Source organism: Pteropus vampyrus, unplaced genomic scaffold (genome assembly GCF_000151845.1).
Source record: "Pteropus vampyrus isolate Shadow unplaced genomic scaffold, Pvam_2.0 Scaffold48, whole genome shotgun sequence".
Lineage (NCBI taxonomy): Eukaryota > Metazoa > Chordata > Mammalia > Chiroptera > Pteropodidae > Pteropus > Pteropus vampyrus.
The window spans coordinates 3149006-3169946 of NW_011888829.1; the positions used below are offsets into that span (position 1 = coordinate 3149006).

Consider the following 20941-nt stretch of genomic DNA (forward strand, 5'->3'; position numbering starts at 1 on the left):
GAGTTCTCATCTTCAGCTCACTTTTATTCTTTCTCCGTGTCTCTAGGAAAGTTGCAAGATTGACCCTCTGGGCCTTAGCTCAAGTGGGTCCTGCTTATCCTCTGGATACACAGGCCTATCCGAGATTACTCAGGGAAGGTGATTCTAGAAACTTAAACATTTCATATGCAGATTGCTTCAGGTAACGTGTTCCTTAGAACAGAACAAAATAGGCTGTTTGAAGAGCAAATTAAGTGAGTTTTATTGCAGTTCTTTAGAGGCAATTCCAGACATAACACAGCATGAGATGTGCAGTCAGCTGTGCACACAGGTAGCAAGCTGACCAAGGTGTGGGAGCAAAGCTGTCCTTGGCTATCACTTATTCTACTGGGAGACGTAAGGCCCAGGTGTGAGAAATCCGTGTTAACCTCCCAGGAGGCCTGCGTGTGACTAGGAAGATGCCTGGGAATTGCCTGGTACTCAGTAGGGACTCAGCATTTATTGGTTGACTGACTTAATAAATCACGCATCTCATTCCTCTTATCTTTTTCCTTCCACTTTCAGATAGTGCCACATACGGGCACCAGATTAAATCATTACTTTTGGTTACATCAGTCTCAAAAACTCTATTGGTGCCCCCATTGCCAATTAGGCTGAAATTTGTATTTCTCGGGTTAGAATTAAGGATTGTGGCATTCAGTTCGCAATGCACCTTTCTAGCCGAATCTGCATCACCCAATCAGGCCTTGTGTTTGGGAATTCTGGCCTGCTTGCTGGCCCCAATTCTGTCCAGGGTGCCTCCTCCTCACCCCCGCAACTGTCACTCAAATAAATATTCCAAGGTCTGTTTAGCTTGTAGCTACAGGTGGAATCACACGGCCGCAGTACCAGACTTCCCATTCTCAACTCCACCCCTTTACATAAGAGCTCGGTATTCTGCAGATTCACCTTCCCATCAGATATTTTTTTTGGGCTCCACAGGAGATGCCTCATTTGTGCTGAGAAAAAGAGCCATTCAGGTAAAAGCACCGTGAAGCCTCTACCTTGCTTTTCCTTTATTGTTTGCAGGTCTTCGAGCCCTCCGAGGCACTGAAGGCGCCTCCTTACCTCTTCCTTTGAGATTTCCTGATGTGAGATTGCTCCTGTCCCAGTGTGGGCTTTGTCTCATTATTCCAAAGTCACCAGTTCTCCAGACTGGGGCTGGGTTGGGGACTTGATGGGGCGAGAAAGCCCTTCTCTGCAAGCCTTTTCTCATTTCCTCTTCCCTCCCTCCCTTCTGGAATGTCCGTTGAGCTCCTGCGATGTGTCAGGCAATGTCCTTGGTGTTGGGTTATAGCAGTGTGGACCCACACAGAGGAATCTCTGTCTTCTGGGGACTCTACCGCGGGCCTCTCAGGAACTGTCCCGTGTCATTTCTCTTGCAGGCCCTCACGACACAGCTCCTCTGGCTTCTTAAACAGACAGTGTTCCCACTTCCCACGCCTGCGGACCCCCTCTCTCATCCCCCAGCCGGGCACACACACAGACGCCTCTGCACTCACCCACCAAATCAGATGCCCAACGACTCATGAAAACGGACACCTGCGCGTCCGGTGACTGTGCCCCATGCACACGCCAGAGCCAGTCTCCAGGCCTTTTAGGAAGCCTCAGTACCGACTGCGTGATGCGTCTGTGGATCTTCTCTCTGCTGCGTGTCCTCAGTTTTCCAAACATACACATCTTTTAAGGCCCAATTCAAGAATTTGCTTTCTCTGTTAGGCCCTTTTTACTGACTCAGCCTCCAGAGTTTTACCCTCCTATAAAGTATAGCTCTTATTTTCTAGGCTGTTCCTTCAGCATTTAGCCAGCTGCGGCCTTCTCTTGTTAATGCCCCCCTTTTTTTCCCCCAAGTCCTTCTTGTCTTCTCAAGTGGCTTCACGAGCTTCTCCGAGGAAGGACAGAAGCTTCTTCCTTTGTATTTCCTGAATAGCACTCAGAGTTTCTTTATCTGCATAGTAATGGTTGCCATCATTTATTGAATAAATGTCCAAAATATGCTTTGGAAAGGTCAGCGGTCAACAGACTGTTGCCGCGATATGAAAAATTCACTCATGCAGGACACCTCAGACCGTTGTAATTCCAGAGTGAGGCATGCCGGTATACGTTTGAGTGCTGCATGAATATTTTGGCACCAGTTTACATGAGTCCCCTTCCCAACCTCCTGTTGTTTCTGCTCCTTGTTCCTTTAGATATTCTGAGGTACTTTTGGCATCACTTAGTATCTAGGGTGTCAGTGGTGAGGAGCCATCTCAGAGAGATTCAGCCCTCAACAAGCCCTTGTCTCTCCAGAGGCACAAACACATGGGGCCTTGACAAAGGAAGGCCTCTCCATCATGGACCATCAGAAGTTAGGCTGAGGGTGGGGGCCTTTAATACAGAACGAGGTCTCCATGTGGTAGACCCTCTGAGAAGATCTCTGAGATTTCCCTTGGACCACAGATTCCTCTGGACACATGGCATCTCCGCTCCTTGGTCTGGAATAATGAAATCCTATGGTCGCAGAGAGACTTACTGATGTAACGAAGGCCCATAATAGGGGTGTGCTGAAACCTCAGTTAGCCACCCTCCTGGTTTGTCCAAAATGCCCTGTATTCTCCTTGGAGGAAAGGAAAGCCAACAGAAGTGGCAATAGAGGCTGTGCTTCAACCCCGAAATCTCACTAATGGAGCTTCCTGATAATGTCATTCATTTTTTTAATACCAATTTACAGATTGCATGCCAGGCTCCCCAGAGAAGCATAACTTGCCAAATATGCTTGTCATTCTTTTTAATTAGGTCTTTAAATAAATCAGAGGACTCTTGTTTTCATTTACGTTGGGTTACATAGCGGTGATGTTCCAGTTTGTGTTGCCCATGGAGGCGGCCCCCACCGAAAGTTCACCGAGTTCCCAACACTATAAGGGCTTGGGAAGCTTCTTCCCCTCCACTTTACTGAGCAGCCCATTCACGTCACCTTCGAAGACGAAAGAAGGCAGCCTTACCGGTGCGTTGCTGTCCATCCCTCCTCTCTACTCTTCCCCTGTAGGCCGAGCTTTGTGTCCAAAAGGGATCAAGAAGGGAGGATAGAATTCTTCTTGCCTGACCAGCAACCCTCCCTTAGTTTTATTCCTCAGAAGCATGATTCTTCTGATCTAAGGAAGGTGAGGGGCTGAGAAATCGCTGGGGAGAAGACAGCCAGGCAAGAGTTCAAGTTAGTCGGTCCAGCCCCCCATCCTCACGGCCCCACTTCTCTTGACCGTTCACCACCCAGTGCTCCATCCGGTCCCTTCCCCCGAGTGTCTTCTCTGCCTCCTTCTTCACCTCCAGTTGGATTGGGCTCCTGCCTAGAGTCCCTTCCCTGGCCGTACATCTTTCTGTCACTGTAGTTTCCGCGTTGGGACGGGGCTAATGGAAGCAGTAATTCCTTGCCTTAGTTCTGGGAGCCTGTGGTCTGGGAATTCTGTCCGGAGGGAGATGCTGCAAGCTCCAAACTTTGTCTGGCCAGCAACAGCCTCTGGCCTCTGAGCTCTACTGAGACCAAGAAAGTGTCGCAATGCTGGCTCTGAAGACTAAGGGTTTCCTCCGATGGTGGCGAAACCTGTGGAGGTGTGTACATGTGGAGCGGAGCGTCCGTAGAATGCAGAAGGAGAGGGGTGGCCAGCAGGCGGGCTAGTCGCCCCATCTCCAGGGAGAAATAAGGTTTATTTGGCGTGTGCCTTTTTGGGAAGGGGTAAGGCCAGCCTTGTTGTACATGCTTCTTGGGGTCAAACTTCAGATGACTGGGGTGACAATTAACTTTAGGTACATTAGGCAGCAAGGAGGCCCCAACCCTTTCACAAGTCACAGGGCCGTGAAACTAGGTTTTCCATCCCCTCCCGCCTCCTTTCCTTCCTTCTTTCTCTTTTTCTATCAAACCCTATTAATTACCACCAGATATTCATTGCTACTTAGCAAAAATCATGTCTTGCTCAAAAGAAGAACAAATAGCTTTCTCGGTCGTACATATGGATCTGGGACTTATGACCAAAGGAAGAGGTGAGGGCTGGAGAGGGACAGGATTAGATGTTCAACTTTATCAGGGACAATTACATACTTTCTACCACCGCTTGCTTCTGATCCTTTTGTCCCCAGTCCCAGCTCCAGTGGTCTAAGGCTGTGACAGTTTTATTCCCGTGTTTGACAGGAGCTGAAGAGTGGTGAGGCACTGTCCCTGCTTCAAATGCCAGCAGTGCCTGCAGCATGGGAAGCGTGTGGGGCCAAGTTGGAACGTGACTGTTTTCCGTTACGGTCACCGTTAGGTCTGTGGGTCAGCTTATGTCCATCACCTTAAAGCACAGCTTATCACTGCATTATTATTGTTTAAGTAAGTCACCATTTTCAATATCATTGAACAATGTTGAAACAAAATTTAATATTGTTTAAATAAATTAGTTTTATAGCTTAAAGCACTGTGTATATTATCATGGTGTGATGGGCTATGATCTATATTATATCCTATATTGTATTCGTTCTCACAGATGTGACCCCCGCCCCCCGCCCCCCACACCCACATACACACAAACACGATTGCAAACTAATGGGTTTCCTTTGACAAAATGAACAAACCCTTTGTAAGGACGCTAAGGTTACTTTACTTGATATTTAAAGCAGTAAGCCTAATGCGTCTTTAAAGTCACCGGTGAGAGTGAATTATTACATTTTTATCGTTTTAATTTTTAAGCATGTTTGGGCCCCAGGCCATATTTATTTTTTAAATTATGTTTTTGTGCCAAGTTCTATAACAACTTAAGTACTAACACGAAGAATAACAGCTAACCTGTTGAATTAATTTAATGACTTTTCCTGATTGATCACTTTTCATAGTGAAGGAAGTATTGGCTTAAATAAGAATTTTTTAAAGAAAAAGTAAATACCTATAGTATTTAGAATGTCTTGATTCCTGCATTTTGTCTTTGTATTTAGATTAAATCTTGTGAATAAAAATTGTAACATAACCAAACACAAAAAATTCTTTATGTTTTGAGCAATTTCTGCCCAGAAGCTTATTATCGAGCTACTTCAAATAACTAAGTCATAAACCAAGAAGTCAGCAGTTAAGATTCTGACTCACTGGAATGGTTTTTATCAGTTGAGGAACTAACATCCATGTACTTTACTGTTTTTGAAGAAAGACCTAAGGCCTTCACTCAGAATTTATTCACTTAATTTTCCATATGATTATAAACCTTAGTTATCTGTTTCTCAGATTATAAACTGTAAAGAAGCTATTTAGGAAATGGAGAGCAACAAAATATAGATACGATGACATTAAAAAGGCTCTTTAGTCTGATAGAAACACAGGAAACAGGAAAATGACTGTGTTCTTTCTCGTAAAATGCATCATGTTGTAGTGTTTATGAAGAAAAATTAAGATTATAGATAATATATATTGCCTCAAAAAGCATGGAAGTGTGTAATATTGTATGAGAGTCTTAAAATTCAATATTGTTTAAATGAAATTAGTTTTATAACTTGAAGTATTTTTTACTTCATATATTATCTTCTCTAGAACATTGCACTTGAATTATTCCATATGAATGATATTAGTGTATATAATTATATACGAATAAGCAGAGAGATAACTTGTCTTAACCCAGTGATTCTCAAACTCTTCTAGCCCAGATCCTTTATTCTGAATTTCTAACTTGGAATCCAAACATGAAAAATAAGGCAAGGAAGAGGTATTCTGGTTCCAGTGAGTGCCTGCGGGTCCCTGAGCCTGCTCGGTGCCCTCCCTGCCATCCTCAGTAACTTTGTAGGAGTCACACAGAGTCCCTGGAGTTCGGCAGAACTTAATGCCGGGCACGAGGTCGGCAAGTATTACAAAATTTGCTCTCACAGCCCGGCATTGCACAAGGCTAGACAAGAGCAGGAGTTATTGGTGAGGAAAGAGGCTTTTCAGGCGTCCTAACATCACAGCTCATCAGCGGTGGCCCATCGCGCTTGTCCACAGTGTAATCTTCCAGGCGTTTTGTAGATAATGAGTAGACTGGAGTCAACTCCCATTTCCTTAGCATCACTGAGACTCTGATTAGCAACGTGACTCAAGTGCCCCATGCATTTGCTGCAGGTGGTGCTACAGCGGCGATCCACACCACGTGATCCAGAGGAAACGGGGGAGCAACAATAATTTGCTTATGGGCACGCTGCTCGTGAGAATTTGCAAACTCAAATTTTATTATTGTTGCTGGTCGTGATGCTGCTACTGCTGTTACTACTACTGCTACTTGTCCTTATTCTTAGTTCCCCCTTCCCGGCTAGTAGTAGAGCCGAGACACATTTCAGTAGTTCAACTGGACGCTTGGGTGTCCCTCATCCTCTGTTATCTGCAAAATCAATTGATGCTTAAACCGACTTAATGTCGCAGACTATGTTCTTTCCTCAGGTAGAGGAGAACCAGGGGAAACGTCACGCCCACATGCAGGGTGACTGAACCTCATCAGTGGGTGTCTGGACACCGAGTCTGGTTGCTGCAGTGTGGCAGTGCTCTAGGTCCTTGGCTGGTGGCTGATAACACTGTGGCTGCCCCGTGCTGAATACGTTGAGCCATCGGGGAGGCAGGAGGCTGTGGTTTCTTTCCTGATACAACACCCCCCAGCCCCACCCGCCACCACCCCCTCAAGGTGGTTGTTCGATCCTCCTATTTTCCTCGGTAGCAGCAACCCCTTATTCCTTCTCATCTCTCTGCCTGGCTCAAAAGTTATACCTCAGCCGGGGCAGCCACACATCAGGAGCAGGGAGGCTGCTGGCCATCTATGACAGCACCTTCCTTAAGGGTAGGGACACAGGACCTTTCACACTTGGAAGCTTCGATAGACTATTTCGCAGACTGGCTTTGATGTAATAAAGTTTCTCAAACGCCAAAATTGTTCACGCAGCTCCGCCTTCCGTCTGAGATTTTACATGGCGCTGGCAGTAACGAATTAAGATTCCACCATTTCCTTCTCTTCCTGCTGCTTGTTTGTTTTTTTAGCATTGGAGAAAAGATACACCTCAAAAAGTATTTTTATTGTGAATTTAAACTGATATTGACTGTGAGAGCAAATTTTGTAATACTTAAAGGTATGAGTGCTAGATTCAGGCCATCTGCCCCTGGGGGCCCTAATTACATGACCCCAGGCATATCACTTATTGTGCCTCTGTTTTTTCATCTGTAAACTGGGAGTCAGAATTGTATCTATTTCTTAGAGTTGTGAGAATTAAATGAGTTAACTATTTGTGAAGGACTTAACAAGGGTCGATGGCAGATAACAAGTACTAAATCCATTTTAGCTGTTTATTATTATTATTATTATTATTATTACTAGGTATAAAAATTAGACTTGTCTTCTTGCTTTCATGAAGATTTGGGCAGAAACCCAAGTAGCTTAGTTTAGATTTGTGTTTGGGATAGAAGCTGGAATTGACTGGCCCCTTGAAATGCAGACTCTTTGCAGGAGAGGAAGAATGCTTGTTTTGAACTTAGACTTAACTTTATACATTAGTTGGCACTGCCCCTTAACTACTAGAGCGAAAATGTTGTTAAAAATGGAGAAAAACAATGCCTTCATTCTTAGGTTATGAAACTTAGAAATAACAGAATAAAGAGTCTGGTTCATATTATATACTCAATATCTAGCAGCTATTATAATTATTATATTTTGAAGAGAAAATCTAGGCCGCCCCTAATCATGAGGATATGGAGCTACTCGGTGGATCAGAGGACTGTTGATGAAGTTTGTTGTGTTATTGAATGTTTAAGATGAAACTGTAAATTTGCTTAGTAATACAAACCATTGCAAAGTTTGCTTTATTTACATATACTCTTTTCTTAACCAAGGTCCTCTTCAGAACAGGCTGTTAACATTTCTTCTTGTATTTTGAATTGAACGTTGTAGAAATCGGCCCTCAGGAGGAAGTGTGCAGTCTGTAAAATCGTCGTCCACACCGCCTGCATCGAACAGCTAGAAAAGGTGAGCCAGCGCCATCTGCTGTAAGTTTTGCCGCTTTGCAAGTGTTTGGACTTTCAAGACCAGGTATCAAGTTCTGTTTCCAACTTTTTGAAAACAATGCCCTTTAATAAAAAAAAAAAAAAAAGGAAGCCCAACATTATTACCAGATTAATAATGGAAAGGCAGTGCTTAAGGTTTGTTCTCTCTACTGTTTGCCAAAATATACTTTGATATCATTTTATGTTGACTTGGGAAAAGGAATAATGTGGTTAGAGAGAAAAGCCTGGTATGTACTAATTTTCTTTACAATAGCAAGCATTGTTTTTCACCCATGGGATTGTCTACAAGATGTTTTTTTCTTAAAGAAAAAAAATTCCATAAGCTCTTAAGAATCATTTTTTAGATATGCCTGACCTTCGTGAGTTTACTCCTTCCTAAATTAGCTGCAAGGGAGAAAGCCAGGCCGGAAGCCAGCTCTGAGTTCCTTTCTTCGAGCCGTGGGGGGAGCGGAAGTGACATCCTCGTGTGCCTTTCCCTCAGGAAAAATGGATTCTGCGTAGTCCATTTATCTGTCATCTGGGGGAAGGGAAAGGCTCCAACAGAAAGTTGTCTGCTGTTCTCACCCCTTTCATGCCTCCTACTCCGTTTTCATGTGTGATTCTCTGTGCGTTATTTATGTTCTTGAGCTGCCATGTGTTGAACTATTTTAATCCCTGCAACCTTCATTTAGTTTTACAGACACATTATTAATTGTTGCCAACTGCTACTTTGTGGGAATGACTGCTAATATTTTATCTCATGTCCCAACCCCATTTATTCATCTCTTCCTTTATTTCTGTATTTCTTTCACCTTATCATGTAGCTAAAGAAGATATCAATATACCAGGAGATCTCCCCGTCTAAAAAAAAGGCAACACTGAATACTTTAATAAAGAATGTGTGTGAATCATCATATTGAAAATTTCTCGTTTATATTTTCCTACTTTTAAAATCTGAAACACAGATGGATGATTTCAGCTGCCATATACTTTTCCTCTGACTTTTTATTATCTCAGTTTCTCGAATTTACAGTATAAGCATTATTGTAAGGTATGTTGATTTCATCAATGAGAGTGAAGAGACATACATGATTAGAGATATGGAATCACTTGAGATCTCTGAGATTATCTAGGGTGATGATTTCAATACTAAGAATAGTGTTAAACTTTGTTCCTTATTCTTCGGCATTTTGTTTTATAGTCTCACTGTTTGTCATTGTTGGTTTATTCAGGTAACTCATTCTAGCCTGATGTTTATCCCTAATATAATACACTTTTCTTTTTAAATGACAGATTAATTTCAGATGTAAACCAACATTTCGAGAAGGGGGCTCAAGATCACCAAGAGAAGTAAGTATTTCAGAGTTCTATTTCAAGCACTATCTTTTATTTCCCATTGATTCATTGGATTCATAGATCCTTGCCAGATATTAAAAAATAAAGTCCATCCTTCTTCATCTCCCATTACTTTCTTATTGATATATCAGCAAATACGGTCAGTAAAATTGCCAAGCCTCTTCAGGGTGTGTGCTGCCCTTTATTCTCATGGGATGTACTGGGGAGCTGAGGTCTTACTGAACGAGCCAGAGAGTGGGGTGGGGGCGGTGGTGGAATCGAAGAGGTAAGAGCGAGATGGCTTTCTGCTGTCTTTAGGTCCCTTTTCATTTCATTTTTCAATTTTGAATGAGTAGAAACTCTTTGAGGAGCAGCACGGTTATTGGGGGGCAGCACAGTTACTGAGTGTTCCTGTGAACATAGGAATCAGACTGCCTGGTTTCAGATCAGCCTCAATGCTCTGTGATTTGGGGCATTTCACTTAATCTGTTTAAGTTTTAATGTTTTTGTCTGATAGATAAGTAGGTAGGTAGGTAGGTAGATAGGTAGGTAGATCAATCGATCGATTGATCAGTAAATAGGATGAGAACGAATGAACAAACTACACTCATAGCTCAGTTGTTTTAGTAGATATTGGAGGTGTGGAAGAAATTTAATGAGGTATTTAGTAATCTGAACTAAGCAGTAATATTGGAATTGAGAAAATTGGTAGATATAAATTTGAAGGCAACAAAATTGACAAGATGAAGTAAATGATTGGATTTTGGTCATGAAGACAGGAGAGCCTAGAATAAACCAGATTTCTGCTCTGGAAAACCAATTAGATGCTGGAAAATGAGTTGATTTGAGAATGGGGTAGAGAGATGATGAGTTTAGTTGTAGAACTCTCAAGTTTGAGGTGTCCTTGAGGTTCCCAATTGGAGATGCCCAATAGAAAGCTGAGTGGAGGCATGAGTTTGGAGCTTATGAGGGAGACTGGGCTAAAGGTAAGACATTTGTGAGTTGTCAGCATGTATAGTGATTAAAGCTATGATGAGAATAGGTGAATGAGAGAGCAGAGATAAAAGAAGTCTGAGTACAGAGAAGACCACTGATGTTTTAATGACAGTTAATGAAAAAAGACAGTGAAAAAGAATGACCTCATTGTCGCTGACTAACACAAGGATATTGGGAGAAAACGTGAAAAGAGAACAGGCTGGGAGTGGAGGCTGCGGATAGAGGAAAAAGGGTCGTCCCCATCAGTTGTCCTCTCCCACGGTGCTTGTCCACTATGTCAGCAGGAAGGTTATGGGTCACACATAGAATTGGCTGGGAGATAACTCAATGATAGCTCAAATGAAGGAGAAATTTCGTTTGAACAACAGAAGGAATAGTGTTGTGTTTTTAAGCTAGAGTTTATAAATTTCCATCCAGAGCATTCATGTGTACACCTTTAGGTCCCCATCCTTAATCTCTCTCTCTCTGTCTCTGTCTCTGTCTCTCTGTCTCTCTGCCTCTGTCTCTGCCTCTCTCTTTCTCTTTGTTATATGTGTAATTTTCTAAGGCACAGTGTTTTGTTTTGTTTTTTAGTTTTCACTAACTGTATCACTTTTCTTTTATGAAGTCAGACCCTCCCTGTGTATTTTGGACACCCTCCTTTGTCTTATCAAGGACTTGATAGCTTTTCCTTTCCTACATTTTCAACCCTCCCTTCTAGAGTATTTCCATCAGCATAAACATTCTTCAATAGCTCCTATCTTTAAAAAAATATTTCTTAATCACCAACTGTGTCTTAACTGTGGCTCTGATTCTCAGTTCTGTGTTCACTGCTGAACTTCCAGCAAGTGTGTTAAATAGAAATAGCATATCTCCTAATCATTTTAACCTGTTCTGATCTGGTTTTTAGTCTCTCCTCCATTCACTGAAATTACTTTTTCTAAAATGTTGCCAACATCTGCCTGATGCCAAATCCATTAGATATTTTTCTGATTTTTGTTTCTTATTCAATCTTTCTAATGTATTCAAAATGGTCATTGTTCCATCTTCTTGAGACGCTCTTGTCTTTCCTAATTTTCCTCTTATTTCATTGGATAGTCCTTCCCACTCTCTTTCATTGCTCACTCCATCTGATCTGTACATTTTCTTCTGGGCTTGATACTTGGCCATGTTTTCTCTCTCCCCACTCTTGTTAAAAGAGCTCATCCAGACTTGTGGCTTTAACAATCAGGTCTGGGCTGACAACTCCTGGCTTAACACGTCTATTCCGCGCTTCTTAGAGTTTCATTGGCCATACGCACGGAATGTATCACAGTCGTCTCAAATATAATCCACTAAAAACTAAGCTCTTTATTCTCATCATCATAAAAACTATTTTTTTTTCCAATTCTTTTATACCTCAGAAAATGAGATGGCTATCGATCCAGCTCTTCAATTGGGAAAACTGGTCGTATTGATTCCTTCTCTCATGTACTCAACCACATTTAATTAATTTGCCAGTCCTATCAATTTTATTTATGAAATACATTTCAAACCATCTATTTACCTCCATATTGGTTGTCAGTGCCTTTGACTTAGGCACCATGATTTCTCACTTTTGACCACTGCAATAGCTTCTCCGTAATTCCTTAATTCTCTTCTTCAACCAGCACGATTTAAGAGAGTGATCTTTTAAAATGAAAACTGGATCATGTCATTTTCCAGCTTAAAACTCTCCAGTGGTTGACATAGCACTTAGAGCAAAATCAGACCCCTTGCTCAGCATGAAAAGTTCTGCATAGTCTGGGCTCAGCCTCGCTCTCTGCTCCCTCTCATCTGTCACATGGACTTTCTTTCAGTTCTTGAGGCGCACATCAGGGGACTCCCCATCTTCAGATATTTGTGTATTCATTGCTATAGTAGACATCTCTTTGCATGGCTAGCTGTTTCTCACAGTTAGGTCTCAGCTCAAATATCATCCCCTCTGAGGTCTTCCTTGATGATCACCTCTGAAAAGGTCACACCTTGTTCTTTGTCAGAGCACCTCGTTCTCCTCCTTCAGAGCACTTTATATGTCACGATTATTTATGCTCACTTGCTTGTTTCTGTCTTCCTTCTGGGACGTAAACTTCAGGAGGTCATTCATGGACTTGGTCCCAAACTCATCATCCTGGGACACAGAGGATGCCTTTATGAATGCATTTGGTCAACAGACACTTGTTGATCACACTCGATTCTCCCCAAATGTTCATGAACTCTTGGTCTAAGAGGACAATATGAAGTTGAAACTTATGATAGACTGATCCATTTAAGATTCTTAATTAAGAGACCTTGGGTGGTTTATGTTTGATGTAAATGAAACAACAATCACTTTAGAATCAGACCTGGGTTCGAATGGCACTTCTGCTTCTTTTCACTGTGTGGTAAGTGTCCCCAGAACAGGAGTCTAGATCAGGGATCACTAATCACTGTACCCTGTGCTTGTGGAGAGTCTGACACATGGAGGTTTTTTCCATACATGTTGGTTGGACTCCTGTAAGTTGAATTTTTGTGGACCTCAGTTTTCTTAAAGATAAGGTCTATGGATTGGAATGTAATTTTAAGATCCTTTCAAGCACTCTATGAATAATATTAGGAATTGAACTGGCTGAAAATAATTGAACAATTGTATTATACATTTCTGCTAACGATACTGAATATAAACTCTGAAATAATGTGTCACTGAGAAAATTTTAACACCCATAAGAGCCCCATCTTTACCCAGTACTTAAAGATAGTATATGAATAATTTAGAGATTATTGATGAACAATAAAGATGTTATAGTGTCAGACTCTGCTGTCTTAATAATATTGTATTAATGCTCCGATTTGCAGTGTAAGAATCCAGAGTCTAATTTCAGTTCATTAATTTAAGAAATATGATTAATAGTCAAAAGGGAATAGTGTGAAGAATTAAAGTGCTTGAGAAATAAGGATTAGAAAACAGCAGTGATTCTATACAATTTTTTTTCTAATTGATAAAGGTAATTGTGATCCTTCAAAATGGTAATTACATGATTTAACTGTCAAAGAAATTATGTTGAAAATTCCATTCAACACATATTTATTGAATGTTTACTTTGCTTAAACATAGTTGCTTAAACATAGTAGAAGAGATTTATATTAGGCCTAAGAAGACCTCTTAATAGAAGGATGTTTGATATCTCAAACATAGAGCTATAGATTACAGGGAGTTACTCAGTTTCTTCTTTAATATATATAGTACATTATACTGCATGTATTTAGTACACTAACTGTATTATCTTCTTCAGTGCTTTCGTTTAAGTTACTTTATCTAACTGTGGCTTAGTTTTTTTAGTTTCCTGCCTATTTCTTAGGAAAGTTGATATTGAAAATATTTAACAATTTGCAGAGTCATATACATTAATATTTAAATAACTTAAAATGTTTTCTTTTATTCTCTAAATAAGCGAAACTACATAGTATTATTTATCTGCTTGCCGAACTAACTATATGTGTTGCAACACAAATGATGTCAGTCTCAAAATTTTCAAATAATTGTTGATTTGTGGAAGTTATTGGCTTAATCTTTTGATTAGAACTGTCGCTGGCTAAATAACCCCACAAGTCAGCCATGATTTCACATGAATTTGTGTCCAATTCTTCCATCGTTTTCCTCCTTAAATTCATAGTCATTAGGTGATTTATAATCTCAACAAGTAGAGAATTTCACTTACCATAAATGATATTGTTCATTCTCCCTCAGTTTTAGCTAAGCTAATAGCAATTACAATAACTTTTCCTCCCCCTTAGAATACTATCTGATGTTTTTATGTATTTAGCATTTCTACTACTGACTGTCATCAAAATCATTTATTAAAAGAGCTTGACCCTGATCTTTCAGAGCAGAGGCGAGGCACAGCGACACAAGGTTCAGAGAATAGGCTCTGAGGCCAGTCTGCCTGGCTTTGAATCCTTGTTCTGACCATTACATTTTAAGTGACCACTCTATACTCTAGTTTCTTCATCTGTAAAGTGAGGATGATAATGATAACTCACGTAAAACCCTCTGATAACGTGCCCTACAATTATGTACAACTGGCACTTGGCCCTGGTCTCCCTCAGCCCTTACTCTTTGACAGACAGTCTGCGAAAGTCCTTCCCACTTGACTAAACTGAAGGCTGAAGAGGTCCGCCTTACCTATGAGACAGAGATGGAGGGTCTAGTTCCTTCATCCCCAGTAGCGTTTTTGCACTGACCTGGAGTTATGGACACTGATAACTGGGCAGATTTCTGAACTTGATGCTACTGTCCTGGAAGCTGAGGCAAGCCATGGGACCCAGAACTGTCTCTCTTGATATTTAAGCTCACACAGACATTCACCTCATTGGGCACAGAACTCTATATTCTTTAAACATTAAAAAACTAACATCAGGGGTTGCAAACTTAAATATATTCGTTTTATTTTGTTTTCCCACAGAATTTTGTGCGTCATCACTGGGTGCACAGGCGTCGGCAGGAGGGAAAATGTAAGCAGTGTGGTAAGGTAAGGGGCCCAGCACCCCGGGGCCATCGCGGGAGGCTCCTCAGGCCTTTGCAAGTGCCCGAGGTAGATGAGTCTCGTTACCCGAAACCAGTGCTCAGTACATCACTTACTGTCCAAAAGGCCTTATTTCTCCATTCCCCCTTTCATTGTGAGGTGTTCTAGTTGTTCTAGAACTCCCTGCAAGAGGCAGAGGTCTTAATATAAGGAATTAGCATATTTTAAAAGCGATGGGTATTCTTTTGTGGTGAATTTCATTGTTGATAGTTTAAAAAACAACAGTTCCTCTTTCATTAAAACCCCCTTCTGAGGACTAGTGGCCCGCCACGTGTCTTTGATCAGGAACAGAAAGTCACTGGGTTGTTGAACACTCCTTTTGTTGACATATTATTGTGGTCTAGCGGGAGGACAGCACGGAACCAAGATGTGTGCTGCTCTCTTAGGGTATTATCCATTCTGGAGAAAGATACCATTCTTATCTGTGGTTAGTTATGCCTACCCTTTGTCTTGATTTGACTGGTTACAGACCTCAGGGTGCAAGGTTTCTTGGAAAAGTGAGGTTGGGGGATCTCCGGGCTCCATGCTGTAGAACTCTGTAGGTTCTGTATTATGGACTCCAGCAGATTTGGGTTATGACTTTTTCCGATGTACACATATCCACTTCAGGAATGAAGGGCTCCCCTGGGGTGAATCACACTACGAAGATTTATTTTTTCAAATGATACCAATAGTAAGCTGGACTCAGGGAAGGGGTTCTGTTTCAGTAGAGCTCAAGATCATTTGAAAGACTATATTCTTCATCAATTAATAATTCTTATTTGTTTATTTATTCATGTGACTCCTTTGGGTCAAGCACCGTGATGAGCTGTCCAGTATGGCATTTTTAATAATAGAGGGATGCAGGGAAATATTGCTTGCCGGTGGAAGTGAGAGCTAGTGAGACTTGGGGAAAGTTTCATTAGTTTGCTGTTTGCACAGTGCCTTGAAAGAAAATATCATGCATTGGTTACTAGGTTCTTCTTCGGAAGGCTACATATCTCACACTCAAGGCTATGACTCTCCATCATGACCGGTATCATCTTCTCCACTTTCACTCACTGACTCGTAGTTGGTTCCTTTCTAGCCTGTAAAGAGGACAAATGAAAGAGGTGGAAAGGTGGAGGAGATTAGAAAGAAGATGATGAGGAGGAGAGAATACAGTGGTTCTTACCAGCTATTTTGCATGGTTGTGGAAGAAGGGTCAGCCCTCTACTCTCACGTGACCCTTCCTTGGGTTCATCTACACTGTCTCTTTATGGCGTTGCCTTGGGGCTTGTGGATTTACTCTTACTTAGTGGATTGAAGACTATCTGCAACTTTCTCACAAAAATATCTTCACTGGACAGCTTAGTAGCTGGCACCACCTCAATACCTTTCAAGCTGTAATAGAGTTGGAGGAATTTTATTAAAAGAAAATCAATACCATTATGTATTTTGTGACAAGTATTCCCTAGTGCCATGTTATACTCCCTTTTCTGACTTTGTCTTCCGTTGGCATGGTCAGGTAAGTGAGAAGAACTGGACTCGCTATGCCCGGGGTCACTGTGACCGTGTTTCCTTTCCTGCCCAGTGTTCTCAGGCCACCATCCTGGGGCACTCACAGCTATCATGCTCCTCACGCCTCCCCATGGGGAAGCCAGTCATCCCAACTCTTCCTATGGTGTTTCCATAATATTGTGCTAGTATAGTCATCTCCTGTGTTTATAACCCAGCTGCTCATGAATTCCCAGAGACTCAAGCAGTATGGCATGGGACTGTCTTAGACCTGTGTCTCCTTGGCGGATAGTAAGTGACATTTCTTTGGATCCTGGCTTCTACCCTGGATTGGAGGGAAGCTTAGTTGCTGTACGTCCATTTACAGATTAAGTGATTGAAAATTTATTTCAAACTTTGGTGCTATGCATAATTTTCATCAGTAGAGTATACATTCTTACATATCCAGAGATTTCAAAACCATGCCCTACCTACACACACGCACACACACACACACACACACATACACCCCTATCACATTATTCCTTTGAGATGACATGAAAAATAATCATGTCACTTAGCAAAGCTTTTTTTTCCAGCTGATGGTTTGCAAATGTTTTAGGCTGTTTGAGAGTTTATGGTTAAAGAGTCTTTATGGTTTCAGTTTTTACTTTTTAAATTAGCAATAAAATAAATATTTGGACTGATTTTCTCTTGAGCCTTGAATGTGTGTTTGGCTGAGTGTATGGCATGTGATGGGTATCAGATGAACGAGTTCGTGATTCAGTTGCTCAGTTGCTTATCATTTGCCTAACCTCAGGCTGCCACGATGTTTGTGGACCATCCCATCCTTCCACATGATTGTCTTTCACAGTCCTATGTTATGTATGAATCTGGGTCCAGGCAGAACAGAGATGGCACACCCACACTCGAATTATGTAATTTGATGAGTTTTTCATAAAGAGAATATTTTAAGTGTGTATATAGAGTGTAGAGAAACCCCAAGGGATAGTGAAGAGCCCTGAGGCTACTAACAGCTGGGGGCCATGGTCAAGTCAAGTCCTAAGATGTCAGGGACTGAGAGCACCATTTCACAGGAGCTGTAACCTTTAGACATGAGATTTAGCCAGCTCAAGGCACCATATCAATTGGAAGAATAAATATCTCAGCTTCACACACAATAATCTCCAGTGGCAAACCCAGTAAAAACCAGAGCACAAGGGAGGGACAGTGTTGAGGAAACCCACACAAGTCAGCTATTTACAGTGGACCAAAGATGGACAGTGGATCTGCAGAGCAATGGGATTGACCTAGCACACACTGGTTAATGTAAAGCTGTTTTCAGTCAGTGGGTAAAGGCAGGGTGCACACTTATTCTGCAAACGCACCTCCTAGTGATCTTCACCAGATCTGTACGTTGCATTCATTAAATCAGCGTTTTTTTCAACACCAAGTTGTTCTTAGTCTTTTAAAAGTCAATAGGCAAAGAAAAGGTGTAGTTACGATTACAGCTGATTTGACCTTTTATTTTGAAGGAACCAAGCATCCAAACCCAGTACTATAGGGATTGCAGAAGTATGCTTGTCAACCACAGTTTGAAACCTTATCTTTTATTTCTTCGTTTAGAAACGTGTATAAAAATTATAAAAATAAACGCGCTTTTTAAAACTATAAATTTAGAATTTCAAACATCAAATCTTGAAAGCAGTTTTTTAATATAATAACACATTGTTAGACTTTGGTCTACATGTTTGATACCTTCAGTTTCTTAACCAAACATGCTACATCGTTATGAATTATTTGTCCACAAATCATATGTAATTTCATATGTAATTAGTTTAAGTAACTTAAATAGTGTGTAGCATTAATTAAATGGAACATATCAAAACTACTCTTTACTGTAATGACTATTGTTAAAGACTAATTTAAAATGAACTTACAGTGCAGTAGTTAAAATAGACACATCTCAAGGAAGTATACTTAATAGCATTTTTGTAATGCAGAAATGACAAAATGATTAAAAACATTCCATAGGGGAGTGCAATTGAGATATTATGTGGCTAGTAGAAGAAATTCAAGAGTCTAAAAATAATGAAAAATCCTGACCTGGGGCTTTTAAGGATGTTTCCTTATCGGTTTAAAGCACCATTCTCTGCCGATCCGAGCGAGTAATAGAACAAGGACAAGGAAATCAAGCCTCTCCCTGGAGCCCCGGCCAGCAGAGCTACTGGAAGCCTAGTGTTTCTCTCTGTCCTTGTCTGAATATCAAGAAAAAGACAAGGGCAACCACCATCCTGATCCCTGCTCCTGTGAGTTTGACTACTTTTGATTTCTCATGTAGGTGGTACCATGTCATGTTTGTCCTCATGCGTCTGGCTTATTTCACTTAGCATAAAGTCCTCCAGATTTGTCAGAAGAAGGGCAAATGGGAGGAGCGAGGCAAAGCTACAGAGTTTCGGTTATGCGTGATGGATGAGTGCTGGAGAGGTACCGCACAGCGTCGTGCCCAGAGTCGACAACACTGCATCGTAGATCTGAAGGGTCTGGGAGCAAACCGTTGGACGTGATAGATATGTTTATGGAATGGACTGTGATGATGGTTTCACAGGTGTATACTTATACCTCCAAACTCATCCGGTTTTATATCCTAAATATGTACAACTTTTTTCTATGTCAGTCATACAATATGGTGGTTACCAAAGGGGAAGGGAGCGGGGGGAGAATCATGGAGGTAAAGGGGGTCAAATATATGGTAACAGAAGGAGACTAGACTCTGGGTGGTGAGCACACTATGCAGTATACAGATATTGTATTATAGAATTGTATGCCTGAGACTTATATAATGTCATTAACCAATGTTTCCTCAATACATTTAATTAAATGATATTTTTTAAAGGGACAAGGGTTTGGGAGCTCAGAACCAGAGCTCCTTGCTGCAGTCCCCAGTGGCTAAGTCACTCAGTTCGCACCTGTGACTGCAGTGCAGCCACGACCCAGGCCTCGGCCAGCCCCGTAAGGAGCTGGAATGGCCCCTCGGAGTTGTCACTGGACATGGGCTGTCCTTGGCTGAGATGACTCTTTTAGGCGTAGGGCAATTCCTAAAGTTGAGAAGGTGCCATCAGCCTCCAACGCTCCTGTCAACTGGGGCAATGAGATGGGTGCCTCAGGCCTAAAGCAGAGTTACTGGGTGGAACGCCACGACACCCAGTATAGTTCATCTTTGTCCCTTATGCTTCTCAGCACTTCTGGCTTCATAGGGTACGTTTCAGAACAGCTCTTTCAGGATTCTGGTCGGTCTTATGTCCTGGGGAAACATGTAAGAAGAGGGTTAGCGGGGTAAACGCTAACCCTCTCTGTGGCAGCTGGTCTTAAACCTGCAACTGATCATTGTCATTCTCTTCAAAGACCCGTTCTGTATTCATCTCACTATCCACGCTTCTGGTCTAGGTGACTTTCTTAGTCTGTTTGGGCTGCTATTATAGAATACCGAGACAACGGAAATTTATTTCTCACAGTCGGGAGGCTGGGGATCCAAGATCAGGATGCTAGCAGATTTGGTTTCAGGTGAGAACCTGCTTCTTACTCACTGAGTCTTCTCGCTGTGTCCTCACATGGCAGGAAGGGCAAGGGGGCTCTAAGAGTCTCTTTTAGGGATACTAATCCCATCATGAACACTCCACTTTCGTGACCTAATAACTTCTCAAGGTCCCACCTCCAAACACCATCACACTGAGGATGAGGTTTCAACATATGAATGATGAGGAAACATAAACATTCAGTCTCTAACAGTGACCTACCTACCTATTGGGGTGACAAAGACCCTTACCCTGAGCAGTCTGATCCTTTGACCTTGGCTGCTGCACTTGTCCATTTACCATCATAATTATTTAGAAAGGATGTCCCAGTGGATATTCTTTCTGCCTCCACTGTCGAGTAACAGCTATACCTCCACTTAATGATCAGGATCAAGATGACGACTTGCCAAGATGGTGACTCTGTCCGTGCTTGCTAGTCTCTTGACACAAAAATCTCAAAGACCCCAAAGTAACTGGGTGCAGTGGTAGTTTAAGGGTTAAGGGCCTCCTGTTATGTCTCATGGTAGAGATGTTCCCTATTTAAGATTCAGACCTTCAGAGCCCAGAGTTGTGGGGACAGGAAGCACAAATTCCAGGTGAGCCAGTGGAAGTGACAGTAGGCAGGGCCACTCCTGCTCCCACCCTTTGATGGCAGCATCCATGTATTTTACCATAGAAACACAACACCATTAAAAGATCATGGATTTAGTGAATATGGCGTATGGTGCTCATAGAGTAGCCTCACAAAGCCGAAGCCTGTGTTATACTTTCAAAAGACCATTCCATCTCTGTCAGCCTGCAGCTTCTGGGTGATGTGCGGTGTGACAGGACCAGTATATCTCATGGCCATATGCTCACTCCTGCACCGCCATTGCTGTAAAATGATTTCTCTGGTCTGACACGATGTCATGCAAGATCCTGTGTTGGTGGGTCTAACACTCTGTGAGCCCTCGCGTGGTGCTGTTCACCCATACCCAGATTGTGTGTCCATTCCAGTCAGAGTGAGTTGCTGCTCC

At 41.9% G+C, this 20941-nt stretch overlaps 1 protein-coding gene across 1 annotated transcript in view; it reads left to right on the forward strand.

Moving 5' to 3' along the window:
* The window catches only part of DGKI (diacylglycerol kinase iota), a 273413-nt gene that overhangs the window by 24806 nt on the left and 227666 nt on the right, over positions 1-20941 (forward strand). Inside the window, exons 3-5 of the mRNA XM_023530296.1 lie at positions 7914-7988; positions 9299-9355; positions 14776-14841. Of these exons, the coding sequence (XP_023386064.1) occupies positions 7914-7988; positions 9299-9355; positions 14776-14841 (198 nt within the window). The remainder of the gene's footprint in view (positions 1-7913; positions 7989-9298; positions 9356-14775; positions 14842-20941) is intronic.